The sequence below is a fragment of the Suricata suricatta genome, chromosome 7 (assembly GCF_006229205.1).
Source record: "Suricata suricatta isolate VVHF042 chromosome 7, meerkat_22Aug2017_6uvM2_HiC, whole genome shotgun sequence".
NCBI lineage: Eukaryota > Metazoa > Chordata > Mammalia > Carnivora > Herpestidae > Suricata > Suricata suricatta.
The window spans coordinates 107,972,444-107,998,190 of record NC_043706.1 but is presented as its reverse complement, the minus strand read 5'-3'; the positions used below and the strand labels follow the sequence as shown (position 1 = coordinate 107,998,190).

The 25,747-nt window shown below is 43.9% G+C and overlaps 1 protein-coding gene across 4 annotated transcripts in view; it reads left to right on the top strand.

Moving 5' to 3' along the window:
* The window catches only part of HDDC2 (HD domain containing 2), a 26,082-nt gene extending 335 nt beyond the window's left edge, over positions 1–25,747 (top strand). Inside the window, exons 2-7 of one of the 4 annotated variants that reach the window (XM_029945133.1) lie at positions 919–1,040; positions 2,561–2,663; positions 8,927–8,995; positions 21,314–21,452; positions 22,532–22,643; positions 25,604–25,697. In XM_029945133.1, the coding sequence (XP_029800993.1) occupies positions 919–1,040; positions 2,561–2,663; positions 8,927–8,995; positions 21,314–21,452; positions 22,532–22,643; positions 25,604–25,613 (555 nt within the window). In that variant the 3' untranslated portion in view covers positions 25,614–25,697. Of the gene's footprint in view, positions 1–918; positions 1,041–2,560; positions 2,664–8,926; positions 8,996–21,313; positions 21,453–22,531; positions 22,644–25,414 lie in introns of all 4 variants that reach the window. The other 3 variants (XM_029945132.1, XM_029945134.1, XM_029945135.1) reach the window with 3 other exon arrangements.

Here is a 25,747-nt window from a genome sequence, read left to right as displayed (position 1 = left end):
GGTTGTGCGGGACCCCCGCGGTGGCCCGCGTCCGCCCTGGTGTCCGATGGGGCTCCCGACCCCTCAGCTCCGCAGTTAAGGGTCGCCCTCCGAGCAGCGGGTTGGAAGAGTTGACCTGCGCATCAGTCTGGCAGATTTTAAGCGGGGTGATTTAAATCTGTTTCTTAGGTCCTTCTAGAGATAACAAGAACTTTTTTAAAAACAGTATTGTTTGTACTACACACTGCATCCTGTGCGCCCTCCCCTTCCTTTGTCTTCTCCCCCATCCATAATTTTTGCAGAATTTCTACAAGTTAAAAGCAGATTATCTACTTCCTGCCACTATTGTTAATGTTTATACAGTCCTTTAGAAATGCACTCTTCTGGGGAGAAAATGCAGTCTCACAACAAGATCACATCCTGATCTGAACAGAAGGAAGAATTATGACGGGTGGTAGCAGGAGCAATTAGAAATGCCTTTCTCCTTTCTGCCCCAGAATTTGGAGGTTTGTCACTTGTTCAGGTTCAAACCACAAGGTTTTCTGCCTGTATTGAATGGTATTGTTTGAAGTCAGAAAGTCCCAACACATGTAGTTAGGAAAAACAAAAAGTAATTTACCACTTTATTTTTCTGTCTAAAGGACTTGTGTAGTTCCAGAATTTACACATTAGTAACACAGAGTAATCTGACGATTGGAATTTTGCATGGTATGCTTTTGAATTAGTTCTCCCTCTCTCTGTCTCTTTCTCCTCTGTCCTCCTTGGTTTACTTGATTCCAGATGTTGATCTTTAGGTTAGTTGAGAATTTTTTAATACTTTCTGAAACCATGACCCTGCTTCTATACCCTGTTCCCCGGACCGGACTTTTCTTGAAGAGCATAACAGAGAGTTTAAATATTTATTTTTAGAAACTTCTTTCTCTTCTTCATTTTCATCAGAGAGTCCCAAGGACTGGCTGGGTGTACAGAAATGTTCGGAGTCCAGAGAGTGTATCAGATCACATGTACAGAATGGCAGTTATGGCCCTGGTGACCAAAGATGAGCATCTTAACAAAGACCGGTAAGCTGATGTGAACATTAGGATCTCTAGTCTGTGGGTGTGTACCACTTCTCTTGACTGAGGCCTGTGTGGAATTCTTATAGGTTAGTTCATCTATCAAGTTACATTATTTGGGACAAACCATGCAGATTCAGGATGTAGGAAGGGGAATTATGTATGTTGATTGCTTCAGTTGTAAACTGTCTTCTGGGTTTTCTCTGGCAAGTGATAGAGCCTGCTTTGGTCTCCAGAAAACAAAAGTGTGATAATAGAATTTCCAGGGCTTGAGAGTGAGTGTGGTAGGCCTAAAATCCTATCATTGTATTAGTTCAGCATGTGCTTTAATCTAGCCCCTTTTGTAAATTCTAACACCTGTTGGTGAGGTGACTTTTTAGGGAAGTAATGTGCAGGATGTAGCCGAGAAAGAAAGCCTCTCCTTCAATCAGTCAGCAAGTGTTTTAAAATGCTTTTTGAACACAGGACAGAGTTTCCTAGCACTAGAAGACAGTAAAATAAGTCTCCCGTGAATTACACAGGTCCCAACGGGCTTCTATAGAAAGAACAAAATAAGTTATGTTAAAAAATTAGCAAGGTTGGGGTTGCTGGCTCAGTCGGTAAGAGCATGTGACTCTTGATCTTGGGGCCATAAGCTTGAGCCCCACTTTGAGTATAAGGATTACTTTAAAAATAAAGAAATAGCAGAGTTTAAGGAAAAAAACCTAACAGGTTATTCTAACAGAAGAGATCATATGTTCTTGGGTGATCTTAATGAAAGGAACGGAATCTGCGGTAAGCTCTAAAGAGTTGATGAGGTAGAGTAAAAGGCTCAGTATGCAGAGAGAATGGCCTAGCAACCAAAGCTCTGATGTAGGAAAGTCAAGGTATATTTGGAAACAATAAGTCAATCAACTTGATTGTAGCAAAGGTTCATTAGAGAAGGTTCATTAGCTCTATTATTCTGTAGATGGTATGGAAGTGGGATTTTTGGCAAAAAGTACAAGATGAATATGGTGTCAAATAGAGATCAACCTAAGTGTAGTCTGAGATTTGAACTGGATGACAGAGAGGGACTGTGGTCGGGACACCCCTGAGGAGGCTGTTAGGCCTTGTGCCTCCTTGGAGGTAGTGGGCACGTGAAACAGACAGCCCTCTGGGACATTTATATCATGACCTGTCTTTATTATTTTGACAATGATTATCCTCATCACTAATTATTATCACTCATCCATTTGCTTAATGATCAACATGTGCCAGGAACATAGGTTATCAAATTTAGTTTTTATACCAACCTTAAGATGTATTATTATTCCTTTTTTATAGATGATAAAATGAAGGCTGACGGAATTGAGCATTGAAAGAAATTAAGTAACTTGGCAAAGGTCACGTTGTGGGCTGGTAGAATATAATTACTTTAGAAAATACTGCATTAAAATGCCCTGTGAGGGTGGAGGAAAAAAAACACACACAATTTGAAAATAGTATAGAGAATCTTGTAGTGAATCTGATTTTGTGTAATTATTCACCATTTCTTGCCTGGTCAGATGTGTCCGTCTAGCCCTGGTTCACGATATGGCAGAATGCATCGTTGGGGACATAGCACCAGCAGATAACATCCCCAAAGAAGAAAAACATAGGCGAGAAGAGGTCAGTGTTAACTGTTAACTGCCGGAGTCCAGCTCCAGCAGGTCCAGGGCTCCCTGAAGGATGGACGGTGTCGGCGAAAGGGAGCGAGAGAGCCTCAGATTCTTTCTGCTCACCAGGCAGGCATCTCTGCTCTGACCCGAGAGTCAGCTTTTTTTATTAAACAAGTGTATGGGGTACAAAACAGAAGTGGCGATTGCCTTAGACAATGATTTCTGATGACAAATTTTTTGGTATGTAAAAGTTTCCCAGAACATAGATTGGTAAAAGACTCCTGCATAACCTTTATCAATAGTGATTGAAGTAGGTGACTAGATGCTTATCACATGGGGAAGGAAGGGATCTTTAGCATTCAAATACAAGGCAATGTTTTTAGCATGGTAAAGGCAAGAGTCAGTTCTTTGTGAGCAGAGGTCAATAGCCTGTTTTTCAAGAGGAAGAAAAGTAGGTTTTCTTAGGAAACGTAATATTTGCTCCTATAATCACAAAAGAAGAAACTTCTATAACACGTTTTTTCATAAGGTACAATTCACGTATTTTTAGCATAAGAAGGCAAGTCACTCCTGATATCAGTCAGTCAGGTGCGTTGGGGGTCAGTGTTCAAGCAGAAATTGAGTGTGGAGGGGGGATTGAGTGGGTGAAGATGCCTGTCGCCATCTGTTAGTAGGAGACCTTGCAAACCTGCTTTACCTCACAAGGAGATTTTTGCTCAACTTACAAGTTCAGAAAAACTGGCTTCCTGCAGTTGACTCCACAAGAGACCACCAGAGAAGTCTGTTGCCGAAGCCCAGCTAAGTTTATTAGACCTGTTGCAAGTAAGGGAGAGCACCTGGGCAGTTTTAGTAGTGTCTTAGGAAAGGGAAGTCCGGAGAGGATATTTATCAAGTTTTAGAGCCTGGGCTGGAGGATGCTTAGGTGGATCTTAGAGATGGGCAGCTAGTTAGATTGCACAGGGTTTGGGGGAAAAACAGGCTTGGATTGGCAGGACTGTGAGGCAAAGTCTTAAAGTCTTGAGGAGTAAGCTCTTGGTGCTTACTCTGTTTTGGGTGGTTTACGGTCTTTTCTTCCAGAAGCAGGGATTTCATGGGGTAAGCAGCGCACGGGTTTTTGGTTGTTCTCAACCTTGTTTAACACAAGATCGGGAAAGTATGCCGGTTCCCTGCCTTGTGTAACACAGGGACCGGAAACTGTTGGTTTCTGTTCGCTTTCGGATGTGGACAGAGATGGTATGGCTTTCATTAGAACAGTGGCTAGATCTTGAAGGGATTCTCCATGCTGGTTAAGCTCTTCAGAGCAAAGTTCTATGAATCACAAATATAATCACTATTATAATAATCTGTGAATTTTCCATTAGCATTTTAATTTATTGGTTAGACATAAAGAAAATATTTGAAATAGTGAGAAATAAACATTAATAAAGTATCAAATCTGTGTCAATTTGGGCTCTAAATCCAGAGTCCAAAGCCAAAGAGGGATACATTTCTGGGGCAGAGGTTGGAAAACCCAGGATTTTTGTTGTTCTTGCATAATTGGGTCTCCATTCAGGGATTATTGCACACTACTTTTATGATAGGAGTTTGGTCATAAATTCCTAAGTGGGTGGATCCTTCATCAACATGGTTTAACAGGGTAGGTGGGCTTGAAGAGCTGTTCTCAGTGCTGAGGGAGACTGGAGTCCAGTGGCAAACAGTATTTTTATCTCTGCAGAGACAGGAAGATCCACAAGGAATCCCAACTTAGGAGTTCTGACATGGGAACGAGGGAAATCATGTAAGCAGTGTTTTCTTCCTGGCAAAGTGCAGATTCAGAATACAGCCTCAGCATCGTGACAGCTTGTGCAAAAAGGAAGGAAGCTGAGGAATGTTTCTCTGTAGGAGTTGAGACTGTTGGGAATAGAGAATTCCTAGATTGATTGGCAGAATTAATACAAAAAGAAACCGTTCAAGAGACAGCATCGCAGAGAAGAATTAGCCCTGAACCAGAGCGTGTCGAGTAATGACATAAAGGAAAGGAGATGGGGAAAAAACTCCCTAATTAGGCAGTTCATTTCAGGACGTATGGTAGTTTTATTCAAGGATAAATGTGGGCATTATGGAGGAGAAACGGCATATTGAAGGACCAGAGGGTCATCAGAGACTGTAAAGTGACACAGAACAAGGAGAAAAGACAAACTGTCCCCATGAAGGTACGTAATGAATTTGAGGCTTCCTCCACAGAGAAGCAAATCCGAGCCTTTTGGAAGAAAAAGGAGCTCATAGGAGGCTCTCCAGCCACTGAAGATGAGAGAAAACCTACCCCGGAGTGAGGCCCGGCCAGTGACACCTCGTGGAGGGGCCTTGTGGGGACGTGGACAGTCAGTGCTGCTGCCCTCCTGGGTGTCCTGTCCTGGCAGTGATGAGCATTTTTCCGGCTTTGTGGTACTTTCTGGCCGCTGCCACTCCTGTGTTCCCCAGGGGACTCAGTGCCAATAATCAGAAGGGACATGAGAAGCATCTTGAAGAACAAGTTGCCCCCAAGTTCTGGGACAAGAAACCAAAGGTTTGGAAGAGTGATGATATTTGATTGCCTCCTCCTGCGCCTGGTTAGGATTTGGGAACAGAGAGAAAGTTCTGGAAGGTGAACAATTCTTTATGCAGATGGTGTTTATGAACAAGATTTGGATGTCTGAACCACGCATTAAGATGATTAAATGCGAGTGTCTTGGCTCAAGGCAGAATGTGCATAATGAGAACCAGGCGGCGGCATCTGCCCAGAGGCTGGCCAACTGCATCAGGGAGGCATACGCTGCAGTAGGAGGGAGGGAACATTTCTGATAAACTTGGAAGGCCAATTGCTTTGAGGGAGAGTAGGTATTCAGATGAAAAGAAAAATGAGGGCATGGAGGAGGAAATCCCTGGCCAAAAGCAACACTTGTCTGATCCCCTTCCTAAACAAGATAAAAGAGACTTCATATCATAACCCCGTTGGTTGAATGATGCCTGGTAAGGATCATCGGGAACTAGTGAGATGGAAACTGAGGCTGGAATACAGCAATAGCAGGTTATGTTCCTTTGCCAAGAGAAAAAACATTAAGTCCGAAGACGGAATCTTGGTATATATGTATCTTCTAGCGTTAAAGTTGCTAGAAGTTGCTTAAGAACTAACACGTTAAGAGGGGGAAGAACCAAACTTTATTATGGGAGTGAACATGGCAAAATAGTGAAACTGAAAAATAGAGTGAACATTTTATGGTGACTTATTATGTGCCCGATACTAGAAGCTCTACACATGCTACCTGAATTGTCACAGCAGCTCTTTCAGGCAGATCCATTATTGACCCGCATTCTACAGATGAGAAACCTGAAGGACAAAGAGGTTAATAACCTTTAACCTCAGGGTTCCATAGTCAGTAATGGGCAAGGCAAGTTTCAAACCCTGTTTCAATCCATAGTTTGCTGTGAACTCTTGCACTGTTCACCTTACCAGTGATGTGTGAAGATGAGTAATGCTTTCTAGGTACTGGTCACAAAACTGACTTAAGACGTTTGCTTATTCTAGAAGCTTATTCTACTCAGGAGTTTAGTCAAATTCTTTTGACATGCTCTACTCACAGAAAGAGCATGTCAAATTACAACAAATACCACTCTAGGGGTGCCTGGGTGGTTCAGTCAGTTCAGTGTCCAACTTTGGCTCAAGTCATGATCTCACAGCTTGTGAGTTCGAGCCCCATGTTGGGCTCTGTGCTGACAGCTCAGAGCCGGGAGCCTGCTTTGGATTCTGTGTGTGTCTCTCTCTCTCTGCCCCTTCTCTGCTTGTGCTCTTTTTCTTTCAAAAATAAACACACATTTTAAAAAATTTAAAAAAAAAAATTATCACTCTAAATCTGTGTGTGGACAAAGCAAACTCAGTATAGAAGTGGAGTGGCAGAACTTACCACCAGCAGGGAAAGTCTGACATGTGCAGCCATGTACCCTTTGAGTTTAACTGAAGTCGTTTTCAGAGGAATCATTAAAAAAGGTAGGCACGATTCTTTGGCATATGTTGTCCAACAAGGAATATTGACTATGTAAAAGGCCTGAAAATACAGTCTGATTGTATTTTGATATCATCTGACATCAGATGATATCAATGAGTTTTAGACCCAGAAAATCTTTGTTCATTTCAAGAAGAGAGCAACAACATATTGTTACCTGTTTTGTTTTTTTAAAGGACAGAGTGTGTTTAATCAACTGGAAGTTTATTGTATGTGATCTTCAAAAAGCTGATTCGGTCTCAGGCTGTCTTTGTAGAAATACAGTCTCTAGCATGATGGAGGCGCCGACCCCGTTCTGTCTTAGACCCCCACCCCAGACACTATGTTCAGTGCTGAGTGCGCCCCGTAAAGGGAATAAAATAATCCAAAAGTTTAGATTGGTATTTATATTTAAATTTATATACCTGTAAATACGTAATGCTGAGTTCATTCTTTTCAAACAAAGGCAACAGACAAACTTGTGGTTTTGGAATAGAGTAGAGGAAGGCAATCTATTTATAAAGACGCCTTTAATTTTTGATGATGCAAAGATTTTTCGAGCATTTTGCTGCAGTTTGTGAAAAAGAAACAAGGGAGAGCACAGACACACAGTCCCCTAAAATTTGATACCACTGAGGCTGGCGTGGTGCTAGAAACCGTTCAAGATGGTGGTGTTCCTTAGAGAGCGCGCTGTTGACGCAAATGCAGTTCGCTCTGCAAGTGGTTGTGTTCTGTAACAGTTTTGTTCCTCCCAGTGATAAATGTACATTTTTATTTTTAATGTTTTTCCCCAACTCACTCTTTGATTTGATATGGGGCCTTTGCCCCTGTTACATAACCACTTTGCCAAGGAGCCTCACCTCTGGTTAGAAGAACTGAAGCGGAATAAGAGGTGTAGGATGAGGATGGTGGAGGGATCTGAAGCCGTTTGAGAGTAAGTTGCAGACCTCATGCCCCCAAGATATGATATATTTTTTAAGTTTTTTGTTTTTTAGAGAGAGCATGAGTGGAGGAGAGGGGCAGAGGGAGAGAGAGAAAGAGAGAATCCTAAAGCGGGGCTCATGCTCAACATGGAGCCTAGCACAGGGCTCAATCCCATGGCCTTGGGATCATGACCTGAACCCACATCAAGAGTTGGCCGCTCATCTGACTGGGCCACCCAGGTACCCCAAGATGTGATATTTTAGGAAGACACTGGAGCAACACAGAAATGGAGGAGGAAGGAACAAGGCTGGCTCCTGGGACTTCAGAGAGTAGAAATAGGTAGAGAACCCCCTCTGCTCTCTCGTTCTCTCGTCTCCGGTTTGGGTTCTCCCTGGCTTGTACTCGTGCCTTCTCCCTCCTCGCCTCTGCTGGACAGATCATGCAGATGTCCCTCAAGGGGCTGGTTGAGGTACGTGACCATCCCTTGGACCGGTCACTGTGGCCGCAGTGATTCTGACCCAGCTGGGTCACTGCCCACCTATTGAATGCTGAGTTTGTGAGGGGTGTGGTCAGGCCAGTGCAGGACATGCAGGGGCAACTGCCACCTTGATACAAGAAGTATTTTCTGTCAGTTCTGCCTACAGCCCGTTTGGGCAGCCTCTGGGGAGCTAGAGTCTCAGCCCTGGACATGTTTATGAAGGGAGGGCAAGAAGTGATCGGTGATGCTGTCCAGCGGCTCAGATAGTACACGATGGTATGGCTGATTGTCCTTTAATGTCCCCTTCTTTCATACTGTGCATCTATGACCCTACAAAATACTATTGTGTAGTTTCTTTTATGTTAATGACAATAATTGCCCATTTGTATAGTGCTTTATGTTATGCAACAAAATATGAACAGTGGGAAATGAATATGATAATGTATAATTTCTTTGAGCTTTGTTATTCAGCGTTACTTTCCTGTTCTTGGTCTCAGGTTTGTTTTGAACTCCATTATGATTGAAATTTATGTGGGTGTCTTGTGATTCATCTGCAAGATGTAAAACCTTGGCCTCACTTCTGATACCTGGAATCATCTCACACCCTCCTTGTTGTCTTTTTTTTTTTTTTTTTTTTGATGTCTGGTGTGCTTCAGGCCACAGAATAAGTGCTCACTGAGCCCCATATGAATAAATACACACGTTTCTTTAAAGTATACAACTGCCCTCCTGGTAATCTATAAATATCGTCCAACATTTGGCTGTCAGTTAGGGAGCTGCTTGTAAGAGGTTGAGCCCACTATTTGGCTTTTGTAATTGAGTTGTCAATTAGATAAATGTGATCATGAGTAAAATAATGGTTTGATATTCCAGGAAGCTATGAAGCAGCTAACACAGCTCCTTCCAGAAGATCTCAGAAAGGAACTTTACGAACTTTGGGAAGTAAGTATATGTGATGAGTTGCTTTTTATTTGCTGTGAGTTTATATGGATCATCAATGTTTTAGTTGCCTTAGACTATCTTAACAAGCTGTCTCTAACTTACTATTTTCTCATTTGTGTGTATTTCTTACCTCCTGGCTGCTGCAGGGATTTCTCATTTTCTTCCCTCCAATTTTCCCACTTCCTTTGGGGAGACCATAATGCCTGGTGTAGATCTTGACTCAGCCCCTCGATTTCCTGTTGCAGTGCTCTCACCCCTCACCCTGCCAGCCCACACCCGCCCACCCACCCATTTCTGGTCCTTGAAAAGAATGTGGGCCTTTACTACCTCCTGCCTCTGACCTTCTGCACATTCCCCTCTCTGAGTCTCTTGTCACCTGTGAAACCTTGAAGGGTTGTTCAGGGCTGAGTGAGGTCAAAGTGAAGTGCTGCCATGATGCCCGGCACAGGACAGGGTCCCTGCCGGTGCTCACTCTCTTCCTGGTGCCTGACAGCCAGGTGGGAGACAGAATGGCTGGAGGGAAAGGGCAAGAAGAGTGGAGAAAGGAAAGAAAGCCTTTGTATTCCCGTTGCGGGGGCCCCCCCCACCCCGTGCTGGTTTTCATTTGTGAAGAGAAAACAGCAAACAAAACCTTGCCTACTGCAGTTTCTCACTTCCCTCCAGTCCACTCTGGCCCTTCCTTGCTTGACACCCTCCTCTGAAGCCCTCCTCCCCCTGCCAACTTCAGAGGATGATCTTCCAGCTTTCACAACCATGGCCCCCACCCTACGTTGCTCTTCCCGGAGCCTCAGAGCTGGCGGGCTTGGCTTCCCACTGCCTAGCGTGCTGGGTCAGGTCTTTCTTTGAGAGACCCGGATTTGAATCCCACCTCCCTTGGGTGAGTTACTTGGTTCTAGTTAGCCTGTTTCTCCTAGAACATGAGAATAATACAGCTCCACATGCCCTGGCTCTCGGTTAGGAAATCTACAAAGTTCAAAGAGCCCCGTTTTTAAAAAACCTGACCTGACTTGACCTCATACAGCAAAATTTACCTGTTTAGAGTCCCCACTCATTCCCCTTGATGTGAAAATAAGTCTGCTTTGGTGTGGAAATACCGATCTGTTTAGCAGCTGAGTCTGCCCTAGACCCCACTAGAGGTTTTCTGCAGTGTGTACTATACATACCATATTGTTTTCTAAATTAAAAATATGCTGAAAATGGAAACAGTCTTGTCCTCAGGATTTAAGGTGGAAGATTGTGGCCATCAATGCCTACCTTACCAAATAACTGTGAAAATTAAATCTGGCAAAATATGCATGGTATGTAGCCTGGTTCTGGTAGTATCTGTTACTGGGTGTAACAGGGTTTCTTCAGGAAAAAGAGTCCCTTGTGCCAGGGTAGGTACTTTCAGGTGAACTTCTGGAACACTGAATTGAGGAATGATGGAATAGAGTTGGGTTGCATTTTGTACATAGAGAGGGGAAAAAAAAAAAAAAAGCCCCTGAGCTTATAAAACTAATCCCATGTATTGTCTCTACAAAGGAAAGACTCCTATAATTTAACAATTTTTTATAAGAATTGGTACCTTTGTACCTCCTAATTACTGTAAACACAGTGGCAGTATCTGTTAAATTATTTTCTCAGTTAACCATCAGCGACTGGCTAAAAAAAGCTTGCACAAAATTTACTTTAATTACAAAAATTACATTTACTGGAAAATTTCGTCTTATTTAATTAAGTAGGTTCTAAACGAAAACGTCACAGAAAGACTTTGGGTTTGGAAAAATATAAAATATGGAACATTAAAGGACTTGATAACTCCAAACAGGTGACGGTTTTATGATCTCGAGAGAAAGTCAGTGGTTGAATTAATTAAGCTTGTTAAAGGTCCCAGGATAGGTACCCAGTGGCCACCTTGGGATGTGACAGTCCTCCTGTCTGGCCAGCATGGCCGACAGCTTACAAGAAGATAGCACGGGATTCAGTTACTTTGTTGGTGATACTGTGGGATGTGATGATGGATGTGAAGGAGGAACATTGTGCGCTTTCTTACTTTCTGACATGAACCCCGTCTTCGCATGCTACGGAAGGAAGGACTGGGCTCGTTTTTTCTAAGGGCCGGGGGGAGGGGGGGGACTGAGGCCCATATAAATAAGCAGGAACACGTTTTTCAGACAGAGTTATAGAAATTTATTTATATAGAATGTTATTCATGGCTCTTAAACTTTCCTTAACCAACTCTTACACCCCTATGAATGAAGTAGCTGCTTCAGGTCAAGAGGGGCCCCTGAGGTACAGACTGGACATACAAGTTTAAGCCTGAGTGTTTATTCTCCACGCAAGGGGGCAAGTGTGTGTGTGTGTGTGTGTGTGTGTGTGTGTGTGTGTGTGTGTTGCTGATGGGGGGCCACGTGTGTATTTAAGTTGATTTAAATATCATGAAAACAAAGCAGGAAAATGTACCTCCCTAGTATCTAACGTTATTCTGTAAAGAGAGTTTTAGACATTAGAATTGTTCCTAATTTCTTTGGCCATTTCTCCCCATCCTGTGCCTATTAAAGCCTGTGTTTTAGAAATTAGAGTATCACTGTCCTTCTGTACAAAACACATGTTTCTTCGAAGCCCAAAGGATCTTCTGACAGAAATGCATAGCTCTAGGCAGTACGTCAGAAGAAGATATTCCTCTCCTCTCTTCTCTTTCTGATACGGATTGATTGTGTCCCCCTAAAATTCAGATGTACCTCTGAATAAAACCTTATTTGGCAACAGGATTTCTTTTCCATTGAATAGCTTATTACTCTTTTTTTTTTATGTTCATTCTTTCTCTCTTTCTTTCTTTCTTTCTTTCGACAGTGGGAACAGCGGAGGGTCAGAGAGAGAGGGAGATAGAGAATCTGAAGCAGGCTCCAGGCTCTGAGCTGTCAGCACAGAGCCCTACTCGGGGGGATGGAACCCACGAACCGTGAGATCATGACCTGAGCCGAAGCCGGACGCTCAACCCACTGAGCCACCCAGGCGCCCCTCAGTAGCTTATTCTCAATGCCTACTAAAATATAAAACACATGGTGGGCAATGAATATTTGTTGAATGAATGGATAGGGCTTTTTATTGATAATGTGAAGGAAACCTTTTTTTAAATAATTGTTCAAATTTTTATTGTTTATATCAGAATATAATTATATCATTTCAGATGTTCTTCAAAGAGGAAGTGATTACTATGGAGAATTTTTTTTTTCTTGAGATAGGATTTAAAAAGTGTTTTTGGAGATGGGATTTTTACAGAGGTAATCAAGTTAAATAGGGTTATTTGGGTGGGTCCTCATGCAATTTGACTGATATCCTTATACAAGATGCATATTGGGGAAGTGTGATGTGAATATGAGAAAAGCCATCTCTAAGCCCAGGAGAGGGGCCTGGAGTGGATCCTTCCGAACTAGAGGAAAATCCATAACCTACTCCTTTATTTTACATACAGGAAGACAAGGCTGGGGCACCTGGGTGGCTCAGTCGGTTGGGCCTCTGACTTCAAGCCCCGTGTCAGGCTCTGTGCTGACAGCTCAGAACCTGGATTCTGTTTCCGATTCTGTGTCTCCCTCTCTCTCTGCCCCCCACTCATGCTCTGTCTCTCTCTGTCTCAAAAATAAATAAAACATTAAAAAAAAAAAGACAAGGCTGAGGAGCAGTACCTTGCCCAGAGTCTCTTAGCTAACAAGTGACAAAGCCTACCTCCTAGTTAAGCATTGTCTTTATGTCATGGTGCGGCCCAGTGGTTGATTGAACAAGCATTTGTAGTTCTGTTGTATTTAGGACACCATGTCAGTTACTGGTAGTAAGAGACTCTCTTAGTGTCCTAGGGCTGCTGTAACAAAATTTGGATGGCTTTAAACAACAGAAATATATTGTCTCATGGTTCTGGAGGCTGGAAGTCCAAAGTCAAGGTGTTGGCAGGGCTGTGCTGTGAAGGCTCCAGGGGAGGATCTTTTCTCGCCTCTGCCTGGCTTCTGATAGATGCTGCTTTGAGTTTTGGCATCCCTTGCCTTACAGACACATCACTCCAATGTAGGCCTCCATTGTCGGATGGTGTTCCCTCTGCGTCTGTATCTGTGCCCAAATTTCCTTCTTATAAGGACCCCAGCCATTGGATTGAGGTCCATCCCAATCCAGTGTGGCTTTATCTTAATTTGATTACATCTGCAAAGACCTTATTTGGAAATAAGGTTCCATTCACAGGTTCCAGGTAGGCATGAATTTTTGGAGACCACTATTCAACCCCAATACAGACTCTCATATTAGCTTAAGCATTTTTATAATTCATGTCCAGTGTTAGTACGTGGACTTCAATATCCAATTTCAGGGTTCTGAAGCCCTGTTTACTAGCAATGTGATCTTGGGCAACTTCTTGAACCTCTGTGTGCCTCAGTATCCTCATTTGTAAAATGGTAATAGTAATAATATACGTATCTTGTAGGGTTGTATGCAGTCAAATTAATTATCATATGTAAAGTGCTTGGAATATTGCCTGACACATGGTAAGCTCTATCTATCTTCTGTCTCCATTCCATATGTTCTGATTTGGGTTTAAGAAGATATGGTCATTCTCTGCCCAGGGAACTTAGAATAGTAGTTACATAGAAAATGGCAGTTGAGGGGCACATGGGTGGCTCAGTCAGTTAAGTGTCAGACTTCAGTTCAGGTCATGATCTCATGGTTCATGGGCTTGAGCCCCGCACTGGGCTCTGTGCTGACACCTCAGAGCCTGGAGCCTGCTTCAGATTCTGTCTTCCTCTGTCTCTGCCCATCGCCCACTCACACTGTGTGTGTGTGTCTCTCTCTCAAAAATAAGTTAAACATTAAAAAATTTAATTAGAAAAAAATGCCAGTTGATTGATTTCTGAAATGTTAATCATAGCTGTTCACCACTATAAATAGCTGTGAGCCCAGAGGGTCACATCTACATCTATTTAATGCAATTGAGCGCCTTGCTTATAATTTATCTTTGCCATAGAAGTGTGAAGCCAAATTTCAGTAAGTCAGGAGGAAACATTTTCATTTTTCTCGAAGCACCACCAAAAGATGTTCACCCCACCACCTGCCTTTCCCCTTAAAGAAGTATCTCTGTGAACCTGAGGGCATAGCAGGAGCTGCCCCTCATGCAGAGCGCGTGGCATGCCCGCCCGCCCTAGGATGTGTCCCACCCCGAATTTTCTCTCCCTGTTGCCTGAAGTCGAGTCAGTTGGAGACACAGCGGGTTAATGGGTACCCTTTAAACAGTCTCCCTACAAAGGAGAGTAGTTCTGGTGCAGTATTTTATTGGGGAGTTTGATGCAGAGCTACATGAGGGTGCCAGGTCCCAGAGGGAGAGTCGCTAGAAGGTAGGGAGTGGAAGGTGCGAGAGAGAGACTTCATGTAACACTTCGGTCAGGGCCGACCCCTCCCCAAGAAAGAGGGAGGAGACTTGTGACCTCCCTCTCTTCACGTCCCTTCTCTTCCCATTCACCACCTAGATTGGTATCTCTTTCCTGCTTGTTCTTCTGTTGCTCCGCAGAACCCCAGTCTGAGTCATTTCAGTCATCTGTCTTCCCCAGTTCTACCCGGAGGTTGCAGAGTGAGTGCTGATGCAGGGACCCTCCCATCCCCCCGCCTTAGGGACCAGAATCACTCACTCCCCATCTAGGTCTCCAGGCACTGCTGAGCCTCAGGGCTGCAGGACCTCCTTGGTGGCACCGGATAGTCTCTCTGTCTCTGCCCCCACATCAGCTTTCCATCCCTCTCTTCACCCACCTGCTTTGCCACTTCTCCCCCAACTTTACAGCAAATAATCTTGCCTCCTTCGGTGAGAACATAGAAGTTTCCAGATGGGAACTTTCTCAGGTTTTTGTAAGCCTTGTGGATAATGTTTACACATTGTATTTTGAACTAAACTTCACTGGATACTACATGTCCCTACTTGCCTTCACCACCAGATACATCGGGCACAGTCTCCACTCCCTGCCTCTGCGTCCCCATGCCCGCCAGTGTGACTCAGCCCCACCGTGCCCTGCTCTTGCGGCCACATTGCCTCTGTGTGGCTCTGTGCAGCAAGCCCTGCTCTGCCCTGGCACCTCCTGACCCCTGGGCTGCGTCGAAGATGTTGCTTCTTGTCCCTCAGGTCTGTGGCATTCCTCCCTCCTGATTTTCTTTGTACCTTTCTGGCTCTTTCCGAGTTTCTTCAAGTGTTCCCTCTTCTTCAGCTGACTTTGTCAGAGCCAACGTTCTCTTCCTAGGGCTCTGTCCTTGCCCTGCGCCTTTCTACACACTCCTCCAAGGCTACTGTGGTCACATTCTGATTATTCCATATCTTCTCCTGAAAGTCCTCCTCCGAAGCTCCAGACGTACACATCCAACAGCCTAATGGACAGCTCTACCAAAGTATACCGCTCAACCGGTGCATGGCTCTCTCCTTTTCTTCAGCCATTTTTGTTATGCTAAAAACTATTGTATTGAAAAATAAAACGCAGAAAAGGACACAAAACCTGTGTATAGCATAATGAGTTACTGGAGGGATAACATCCGTATAACTACCACCTACATCAAGATTTGGAACTTTGCTATTTCACCCCAGAAGCACCTTCCTAGGCCCTGACCAAAGCCAGCCCTTCCCTGCCTCCAAAAGTGCCCACTGCCCTGATCCTTAGACATTTTAGCTTAATCTTGCGCATTTTTTAAAGCTTAATATGTCTTTTAAATCTCCTTTTAATCTACAGTTCCTCCCCTACTGCCACCCTTACCGTTTTCTTTTTCTTTTTCTTGCAAGTTATCTGTTGAAGAATCCAGACCATTTGGTGTACAGAGTTTTCCATGGTTTGGGTTTTGCCAGTTGCCTACTCGAGATACGGTCACATTGCTCTGTTCTCCTATTTTCTGCAGAGTGGCAGCTGGATCCAGAGGCTGGATCAGACTCATGGTGGATCATTTTGGCAAAACTGTGGGTGGTGTTGGATTCTTTTATCGTGAGGCACATAATAAATAACTGGGTTTTCTTTTTTTTTCCTTCAAAATTTTATTTGAATTCTAGTTACAGATAGTATAATAATAATGGTTTCAGGAGTAGAATTTAGTGATTGGTCACTTATGTAGAACACCCAGTGCTCATCATAACAAGTGCCCTCCTTAAATCACCCATCTAGCCCATCCCCTTCCCTGTCTGGTTTTTCTTGAGATTTCTATCCCTTAATCCTTTTGGGTTGCAGAATCTAGGACACTATTATTTTTATTTTGTTTCCATTTAGTAGTTGAAATAATTGTATTCACAGAGGCTTCTTCCTCACCTGCTCTTTGGTTGCAGTTCATAAAGGAAAGTTAGGTTAACACTTGACTTTGGTTGTTTCCTTGATAGCCCAAATGGCAGGATGTTCTAGCCTTATTTATCTCGAACATGCTTCAGCCAGACCACCTGTTTTGTTTTTGTTTTTTGTTTAATTAGGCTATGTTGTTTCAAGACCACAATATGTGCATTGGGGTGCTTCCTGCTGCTAAGTTGGTTATGGTGTTCATGTTTTAAGTGGACAGGGCTAGGCTGCGTATGTGTGTATGCTTTCTGAGTTCATGGTGATGTTTTCACTTCAAATACAGTACTGTACGGTTGTCACTTCCTCTTTTATGTTATGTCTTAACCTCTTCTATGCTATCCTTTCTTCCACACAAGGAGCCCTGATTATATAGGCTTTCTCTTTCTCTACGCATGTACCTGTCTCAGAATAACAATTGTAAGTCCCACCATCATCAATTCCGATTATTGAAAACAGTTTAAAAAATTGTTTTGCCTATGCTGTCTCTTTTTTCCCTGTATCTTTTTATAGTTGTATTCTAGGCAGACTGTCAAAACAGTCTGTTACATACTGTCTCTTACACCTCATTTAATCGTAGCTTTGGGAAACCTGGGTGGCTCAGTCGGTTAAGCATCTGACTCTTGATCACAGCTCAGGTCTTGATCTCAGGATCGTGAGTCAGAGCCTTATGTTGGGCTCCATGACAGCGTGGAATCTACTTTAAAAAAGAAAAAGATGTTCTATGAGTCCCTGTTGATGCTCACCACCTGTCCTTAGGTCAGTTTCTTTTTGTTTAAAATAAAATTTTTTTATAGTTTACTTATTTTTGAGACAGAGACAGAGCACCAGTTGGGGAGGGGCAGAGAGAGAGGGAGACACAGAATCCAAAACAGGCTTCAGGCTCTGAGCTGTCAGCACAGAACCTGACACGGGGCTTGAACACAGGAAACCTGAGATCATGACCTGAGCCGAAGCCAAACGTTCAACCAACTGAGCCCCCCAGGCGCCCCCTTATGTCAGTTTCTCCTGGTCATTTTGTCTGTCTGAAACTTCTTGTAAGTTTTCCAAGAAGGACTCACAGGAACAATATTCTCAAAATCTTGCCTGTTTTTAATAGTTCCTCTGTGTTCTTTATTCTGGAAGGTCAGTTTTACTTGACATATCTCAAAATCTTGCCTGTTTTTTTTTTCTTTCTTTTTTTTTTTAAATTTTGTTTTACTGTTTTTTATTTATTTTTTGAGAGACAGAAAGAGAGACAGCATGAGCAGGGGATGGTCAGAGAGAGAGGGAGACACAGAATCTGAAGCAGGCTCCAGGCTCTGAGCTAGCTGTCAGCACAGAGCCCAACGCAGGGCTCAAACCCACAAACGGTGAGATCATGACCTGAGCCGAAGCCGGACACTTAACCAACTGAGCCACCCAGGCGCCCCTTGCCTGTTTTTAATAGTTCCTCTGTGTTCTTTACTCTGGAAGGTCAGTTTTACTTGATATAAAAATCCCTTGGCTCCCAGTTTCTTTCCTTGAATATCTTAAACACATTACTCCCATTCTCTTTCATCATAAAGCATTGTTGTCACAGTTGGATAATAATTTTATTTTTCTTATAGGTCAGATGCTTCGTTTGCATAGGTGTCCAAACTATTTTTTTAAATATATATAATAATTTCATTAGAATGTGCTTTGGTATTGGTCCTTCTGGGTTAATATCCTTAGCTCTTTAGTGTGGGTTTTTAATTTCAAGAAAATTTTTTTGAATATAGATTTACTTTGGTTTCCTTTTTTCCCAAGACTCCTGCGTATCTGTCTGTTGGGTCTTTTTTGTCTTCTATATTTGTCACCTTCTCTCAGATCCTTTGTATCATCTTCATTCCTTTTTGTCTTTTAAACCTAACTTCCTTTTCAATTTGTTTCTTTTTTTTTAATATTTTTAAAATGTTTATTCTTGAGACAGAGATAGAGCATGAGTGAGGGAGGGGCAGAGAGAAGGGAGACACAGAATCTGAAGCAGGCTACAGGCTCCGAGCTGTCAGCACAGAGCCCCACGCGGGGCTCAAACTCATCAACTGCAAGATCATGACCTGAGCTGAAGTCAGACGCTCAACCGACTGAGCCACCCAGGCACCCTCCAATTTCTGTTTCTTTAAGGCGTTATTTATCATGTTTAAATATCCTGGTGCTCTTATTTGCTTAACCTTCACTGAGAAAATGACTTTTTCCTTTATCTCTATCTCTAATTTTTTTTAATGTGGTTCTTTCATGTCTTACCATTTCCTGAACATCTTTTATTTCTTTTTGAAGTAGTTTCTTATAGATTTGATCCTTTAAAAAATGAAAAGCGTCTTTCTGATGTGAATTTTCTGTAGAGACGTCATTTTGCTTCTTGTTCTCTTTATCTTCTGGTAGCCTCGTAGGGGATTTGATCTCTCTGTTTTATGTTGCTCATTTTGATATGCACTTCATTTTCCTGAACTTTTGGAAGGCAACTTGGTTTAGATAACTTTTCTTTTTAACTTTACAGAGCTTCCTCTTCTGTTTTGGTTTGTTTTTTAATGTGATATTAAAATGTACGGTGGCTCTTGCCCCACTTTTATCTGGACTTTTTCATTTCTTCATCTTGTTATCCTTACCAAACTCAATTATATTATTTAAGTTTATTTATTCTGAGAGAGAGAGAGTGAGAGAGAGAGAGAGACCTCAAGTGAGTGGGGGAGGGACAGAGAGAGAGAATCCCAAGCCGTCTCTGTACTGTCCCCACAGAGCCTGATGTCGGGCCTGAACTCTGGAACTGTGAGATCATGACCTGAGCCAAAATCAGGAGTCAGACGCTTAACTGACTGAGCCACCCAGATGCCCCCATTACCTGAGTCAGTTTTAATTGCACCCCCAGCAGCTTCTGTTTATGTGAGGTCTTGTCCTGGAGGAGCCGCGGGAGCTCAGACTGGTGAGTCCACCAGGGCTGGGATTGGGTCAGTGCTGTTGGAGCAACCCCGTTGGCTACCCGGAGCCTCTGCAGCTCTCGGGTCTATCAGATGCCCTGATGTTCCTGCTGATTGAAGGGGGGCGGGCTATGGCTGGGGGTGATTTGTCTCTCCCCACTTATGTATATTTTGTGATTCATGGTAATGCTGTGTCCCTTAGTTTTGTTGTAAATGCTGTTCATTAGGTTTTGCTGTTCTTTGTTCTGTCAGTTTTTTGGGTCTGTTTCTTCTCTTTTGCTCCCTCTTGAGTTACCCATGCCAGAAACTAGGAACTCCTCCTCAGCTCTGCCTTTCGTTCACGTTCACATTTTGGTTCCTTCTTCATCCTTAGCGGTTCTCAAATCTGCACACTTGTCCCATCTTCGTAGCCATGAGATTGAGCCAGACCAGATTCTCTGAGCTTCTCTGCTGCGGCTCCAGAGTCTCAGCCAGATTTCTCTGCTTCCCATCTAGCCGTTTTCCACACTGAAGGTAGAATGATCTTTCTAAAGTACAAGTCCGATCATGAGCCTTCGGGCCTGAAACCTGGCAGGATGTCCAGGAGCTGTGGGAGGAGCCGAAACCGCTTCTCACAAACCACAAGGCCTTTCAGGAGCCGGCCCTTCCTCCGCCTTCAGCATCTTCTCTCCCCTCTTCCTCCTGCAATTCATTCTGCATCCTGCCGTGAGAAAGCATTTGCAGTCACTTGCCCAAGACGCCTTGTTCTCTTACTTCTAGAGCTTAGTTGCCTGCACTGTTCTTACCCTGCCTCCTTGTTGGAAAGTGAAATTGAGGAATGCCTGTACCATTATTTTTGACAAAAAAACCCCCACAATTTATATTTTTAAAAGAAATGGAATTTCACCAGAAATTGTCATACAGTGTGTAGTATTTCCTAGTGGCCTTGAAATCATTCTTTTTTTCCTCACTTTCAGTAGAGAAAATTTCTGGACTGCTATGTTTAGAGCGTATTCCATTTCTTAGTCATTAAATATTGAACTTGAATTTATTAAATATAAATATATAAATGTAAATGTGAATGAGCATTAAGTAAAAGCTGTTATTTTTAAGTGCTTTTGAAATAAAACAACATGTATTTGGTTTCATATTAAAATGGTTTTTCCCTGTACAATCTTCAGCTCTATCAAAATCCAAATAGCTGCCTACTAGACAATAAGGCGTTTAATAAAAACTGAGAAACCTTAAGTGATTCACATCGCATCCCCCTGCCAAGAAAGCATGACAGGTTCATTATGCAGACACATCCTGGGTGGAATTACAAATGAGAAATTTGCAGGAAAATCAGTTGGGAACACTTGGGCCTTAATAGAAGAATGATTCTGTATCATATCAGTGGGGACGTAGGGTTGTGTGCCATGTGTCACGGTGTACGAAGCAGCCCTCCTGTAGCTTTGGTTCAGGTTTGCCCTGAGGAGGGAGAGACCCAGGGGAAGAGGAGACATTCACCGCCTCCTGTCACCAATACGCACACACACCCTCGCACCAACAACGTGCAGACTCTGACTGTATCCTCAGGAGTTACAACCCAGAGGCACCCGATTGAAGCCTCCCTGTATGCATAGCAAGGACAGAGATTTCCACTGGAAAGGCACAGCGAAAATTAAACGAGGAAGTCAGAAGTTCACTTATAAAGGAAAAGGAAGCTGACCATTTTTTAAATGGGCAGGGAAACAATTTGAGAAATATGAGATGAAATATTAGCGTGAGGTTAAAAAAAACCCCACCACTCAGGTGGATTAAAGACTAATGATCTTGAACACACGTTACCAGATGGGAAGAGAAACGATTGGAGTGTGGATATGAACGAAGGGCACTCCCTAGGCCCCCGGTGCCTCCCGTCGCATGGCGCACACATCCTTCTCGAAAGGAGGGTGATGGTGAGCCGTGGAATTACAGCCAAAGCGTCTCCGTGAAGGGTTTGTACGTGTGGAGAAGGGTGGCCAGTGCACAGCATGCTTTTACATGTGGCTCCTATGTCAGCTCCAGAATCCGACTTTTCCGGAACGAGACCGTGTCCTGCAGCTCTCACCGTGCTGCTCTGTCCCTTCACCTAGGAGTACGAGACCCAGTCGAGCGCGGAAGCCAGATTCGTGAAGCAGCTGGACCAGTGCGAGATGGTTCTTCAGGCGTCCGAGTACGAAGAGCTTGAGAACGCCCCGGGGAGGCTGCAGGACTTCTACGACTCCACGGCAGGTACTCGGTGCTCCTTTCGGTAGACACCAGCGTGGTTTGGCTCACCGCCCTTGTGTCAGACGTCACGTTAGTGAAACCTGCTGCTGTTAACCTTCTTCCGACACTTTCATGTGGGGCACGCAAAAGGAAATCATGGGGTTCATGGTGAGATGTGGCCTGTTGCGGGAGGGCATTGTCACAGGGGTGTTCAAGCCAGGTTCACGTCCACACCTGCCTGTGTGCTCGCGAGCGGTCTCCTGGCTTCTCTGTGTCCTCTCAGAAAATTGGAAAGCACAGAACCGACCCTACTTGAGTCATTGGTGGGTTTGGAGATTGAAGAGAGAGAATATATGTGAAAGTTTATTATAATTTGAAGTGCTTTATAGAAGTAAAGTCCTGTAAGATGAAGGTAGGAAAAGAGATGTAAAAATAGGAAACCGCAGCCAATGGAAGCCACCAGTCCTGTCAAGGTGTCCATAGCACAGGCCTGGAGCTTGACTTGTTCTGGCTCAGCCACTTACAGTCCGTGGGGACTCCAGCAAATTCCTCAACCTAGCTCTGGGCCTTAGTTCCTGTATTTTTAAAATAAGGGTAATTATAGGAACGCCTGGCTGGCTCAGTATAGCGTGCAGCTCTTGATCTCAGGGTTGTAAGTTTGAGGCCCACGTTGGGTATAGAGATTACTTAAATCTCTACTTAAAATAAGGGTAATTTTAGAATCGACTTTACAGGGTTACTTGAAGACATAATAGGTTAGTTCATGTGACGTGCTAGACTGATACCTGGCGGGGCGCTTGGGTGGCTCAGTCGGTTAAGCATCCGACTTCGGCTCAGGTCATGATCTCACAGTTTGCGGGTTTGAGCCCCGCGTTGGGCTCTGTGCTGACAGCTCAGAGCCTGGAGCCTGCTCAGATTCTGTGTCTCCCTCTCTCTGCCCCTCCCCCGCTCGCCTTCTGCTCTCTCAAGACATTAAAAAAAAATAAATGATACCTGGCAATACACCTTCACTATCTTCAGTGTCCCTGGAAGCTGCACACACTGTGGGAACGCGGGCTGATGTTCATGGTGCTTCCCGGGGTAACACTCCATCTCTTCCCCAGCCTCTGTAGGCCCAAGTCAGCCTCCGTCTCCCCCGAGAGCAGTGCTGGGGATTGCCCTTCTGGGACTTCCCAGCGCACAGACTGTGCTCCACAGTATGATTTGCATCATGAGGTTGGTTCGATTTCCCTTCCCCCTTTTCCAGCCCCGCTGCCTCTGCCTCAGACAAGGCGCTTGTTTCTGTATCAGACTCACTCAGCCAGCCAGGCTCACTAGTTCATCCTGCACGCCTCAGTGTTTTCCTCCATGGTAGACATAGGTATTATCACATCTTCGTTTTTAAAACCTCTGTGGCTTTCCTCTTCCTGAAAAGTAAGACCTTGGCACTTCGGAGTGGCCTAGAAAGCTGTGCAGTCTGGGGTTACTTATATCCCTGGTCTCCTTTCCAAATCCTCCCTGTCAACATTAGGTGTTTCCTTCTTTTTGCCTAGTCTGCATTTGCCATAATGTTGTGACAGTGTGACTTGCATTTTCCATAATGATGTTCCTCACTGGGTCTCGTCCCCAAACCCCCTGCTCAGCCTGTCCCATAGTAAGCTATGTGGGGGTCAAGACCAGGTTTGTGTCATCTCTCTTTGATCTAGATGTTGCTCAGAAATGTCTGACTTCAGTATGCAGAGTAGCATTGTAAACTAGGGATCAGCAAACTGGCTCCTGGGCCAGGTGGGACTGTGCTGGTTTTTATGAATAAAGTTTTATTGAAACAGCCACACGCATTGGCTATGTATTGTCTGTACTGGTTTTACACCACAGCTGCAGAATGAGTAGTTGGTGAGAAACCACATAGTTCACAAACCCTGAAGTATTTACTGTCTTACTCTTTACAGAAGAGGTTTGCCAACCGATTGTAAGCAATGATTGGGTTCCAAGATAGCATCTGTCACCAATAATGGAACTCTAAAATACAAGTTATGTTTATGTGGTGCTTAGCATTTTGACACTATCATCTTCTATTTTGATGCACTCACAATGAAAAATAGAAAATGAAACATGAGACTACTAGTAGAATCAAAAAATGTGAGAGCTGGAAGGGCCATCTAGTTTACACTCCAGATTTTATTCAGGAAGAAATGAGCTGAGAAAGAGGGTGATGTGCCCGCAGCTAAGTTGAGATTAAAATTCATTTCTCCACCTTGCTGCACTACTCTATTAAAAAACTAGTAATTGTAAGTAATATAAGTGATGTAACAAGTGGTTTCTTATCTCAAAAATCCTTAAAGAAAACAACAGGTTTAGTTAGGGAGACATGAGGATGTACACAGGAACCGTTATGAGAATTTTTTTAAGTAAACTCTACCCCCATGTGGGGCTCAAACTCACGACCCCAGGATCAAGAGTCTTATGCTTTACCAACTGAGCCAGCCAGGCGCCACTCCCCCTTATAAGGATTTCAAAGAAGACTTTAGTTTGATAACATTTACAGTTTTATTTCTCTAATTCAATCAATACTTAGACCTCTCTTTTTCTTTTCTTTTCCTTTTTTTTAAACTTTGTTGAGGAACAGGATGGAGGCCATTTTGGCTAGGGGGAGTGGATGAGAGGAGAGGGTGGAGGTGAGGTCAGAGAAGGGGGTGGAGTCCTGCCAACCAGCATAAGAGCTCGGCTTGTGCTCTGAGCAAGATGGGGGCCCCTTGGCGGAGGTGGACTGCAGGGCAAGTGTCATCGGACTGGTGTTTTGAAAGGGTCACCTGGGCTGGAAGCAGGGGACCAGCTAGCTGGTAGCTGTTGCCTAGTGAGAAATAATGTGGTTTGAGCCAGATTGGTAACAATAAAAAAAAAAAAAAAAAAAGACAGGAATGGTCAGATTCTGGATATATTCTGAATATAAAGGTCAACAGAATTTGTATAGGGGTGTTTATGAGAGAAGTCCCAGGACTTTGGTCTGAGCAATTATGGAAGAATGGAATTGTCAGTAAATGGGGAAGGTGGAGGAAAGATAGGTTTCCGAGGAGAAAATCAGGGATCCCAGAAGCCAAGGGAAGAAAGTGTTTCAAGAGGAGAGGAGTGATCATCAGATTCAGCAACATGTTGCTGATTGGTGTGTCCTCAGTAAGAGCCATTTTGGTGGAGTGGCAGTAATAATAGTTTGACAGCATGACCTTTACACAGTGGGGCAGAGGGTGGCCTGGAGGCAACGGGGAGTGTACAGCGCATACCCGGGCCCAGTGACAAGAGCCATGTGAGAGAGAAGACATCCATCCACGATGTGACAAGGCTGCAGAGAAACCCGTATCATCAGGACAGGCCAGACATCAGGGCAATAAAGTGAAGGGAACATTCAGAGAAGAAGTTGAGGATAGGGAATAAATGGAATCAAATTTGGGATGAACAGAAAACAGAAAAAGGCACTGGCAAGGAAAAACAGAGAGGAAGTGCTGGGTTTAATTATTCCACGTGCCAGCTGCCTTCAACCTAAGGAAGCTTGTAGGTAGGTCGCTGCCCAGCGCAGAAATACGGGAGGGCTGAGGAGCAGGAAAGATAGCACAGGTCAGTGGGTTTTAGTGCAGAATTGTGCCAGAGACACATTTGCATCCTGGGACAGCCTAGACCTTCTGGTCTTCCTACTTGTCTTATTGTAAGTATGTGCTTTGTTCCCCTCAGTTGCGGTTTCAGAATGGGCACAGATTGTGTCCCGCTCTCTGCCTGGTGAAGTTTCCCCTAGCTCTGCCTAATGAACAGTTCTTTGCCCAGCTCTCATCCCTAATGCTTGGTGGCATCCCAGGTGATGGAGCATGAGCTCCAAGTGGTCCTCTGTCCTGGACCTGGAACTGTATTCTGCGTTGGAGTCAATCACAGAACCCAGCCCCTGAGAAGCCTAGGAGCAAACTAGAGAAACGGGTGTATTCTCTTGTCAATATCTCTTCCCCTGTCTTCTTGCCTTGCAGGAAAATTCAGTCACCCCGAGATAGTCCAACTTGTCTCTGAACTTGAGGCAGAGAGAAACACTAACATAGCTGCCGCCACCAGTGAGCCCCGCTCCTAATGTGTCCTCTCCGTCTCTGCCCTCCTGTGAGAGACATTATATTTTTCCCTTTCGTGGTGTTGTTTTGCCACTGTTGCTTTGTTGATTCTAGACTCCACTGAGAAACGTGATATAATCTGGATAATAAGAGAAGCTACAGAACAAGATATGGTCCTGAAAGTGCCACAGATGAAGCCTGTGGGTAGTGGGGGGAGTTTTTTTATGAACTAACTAAATAAAATTTTAAAACCTTAAA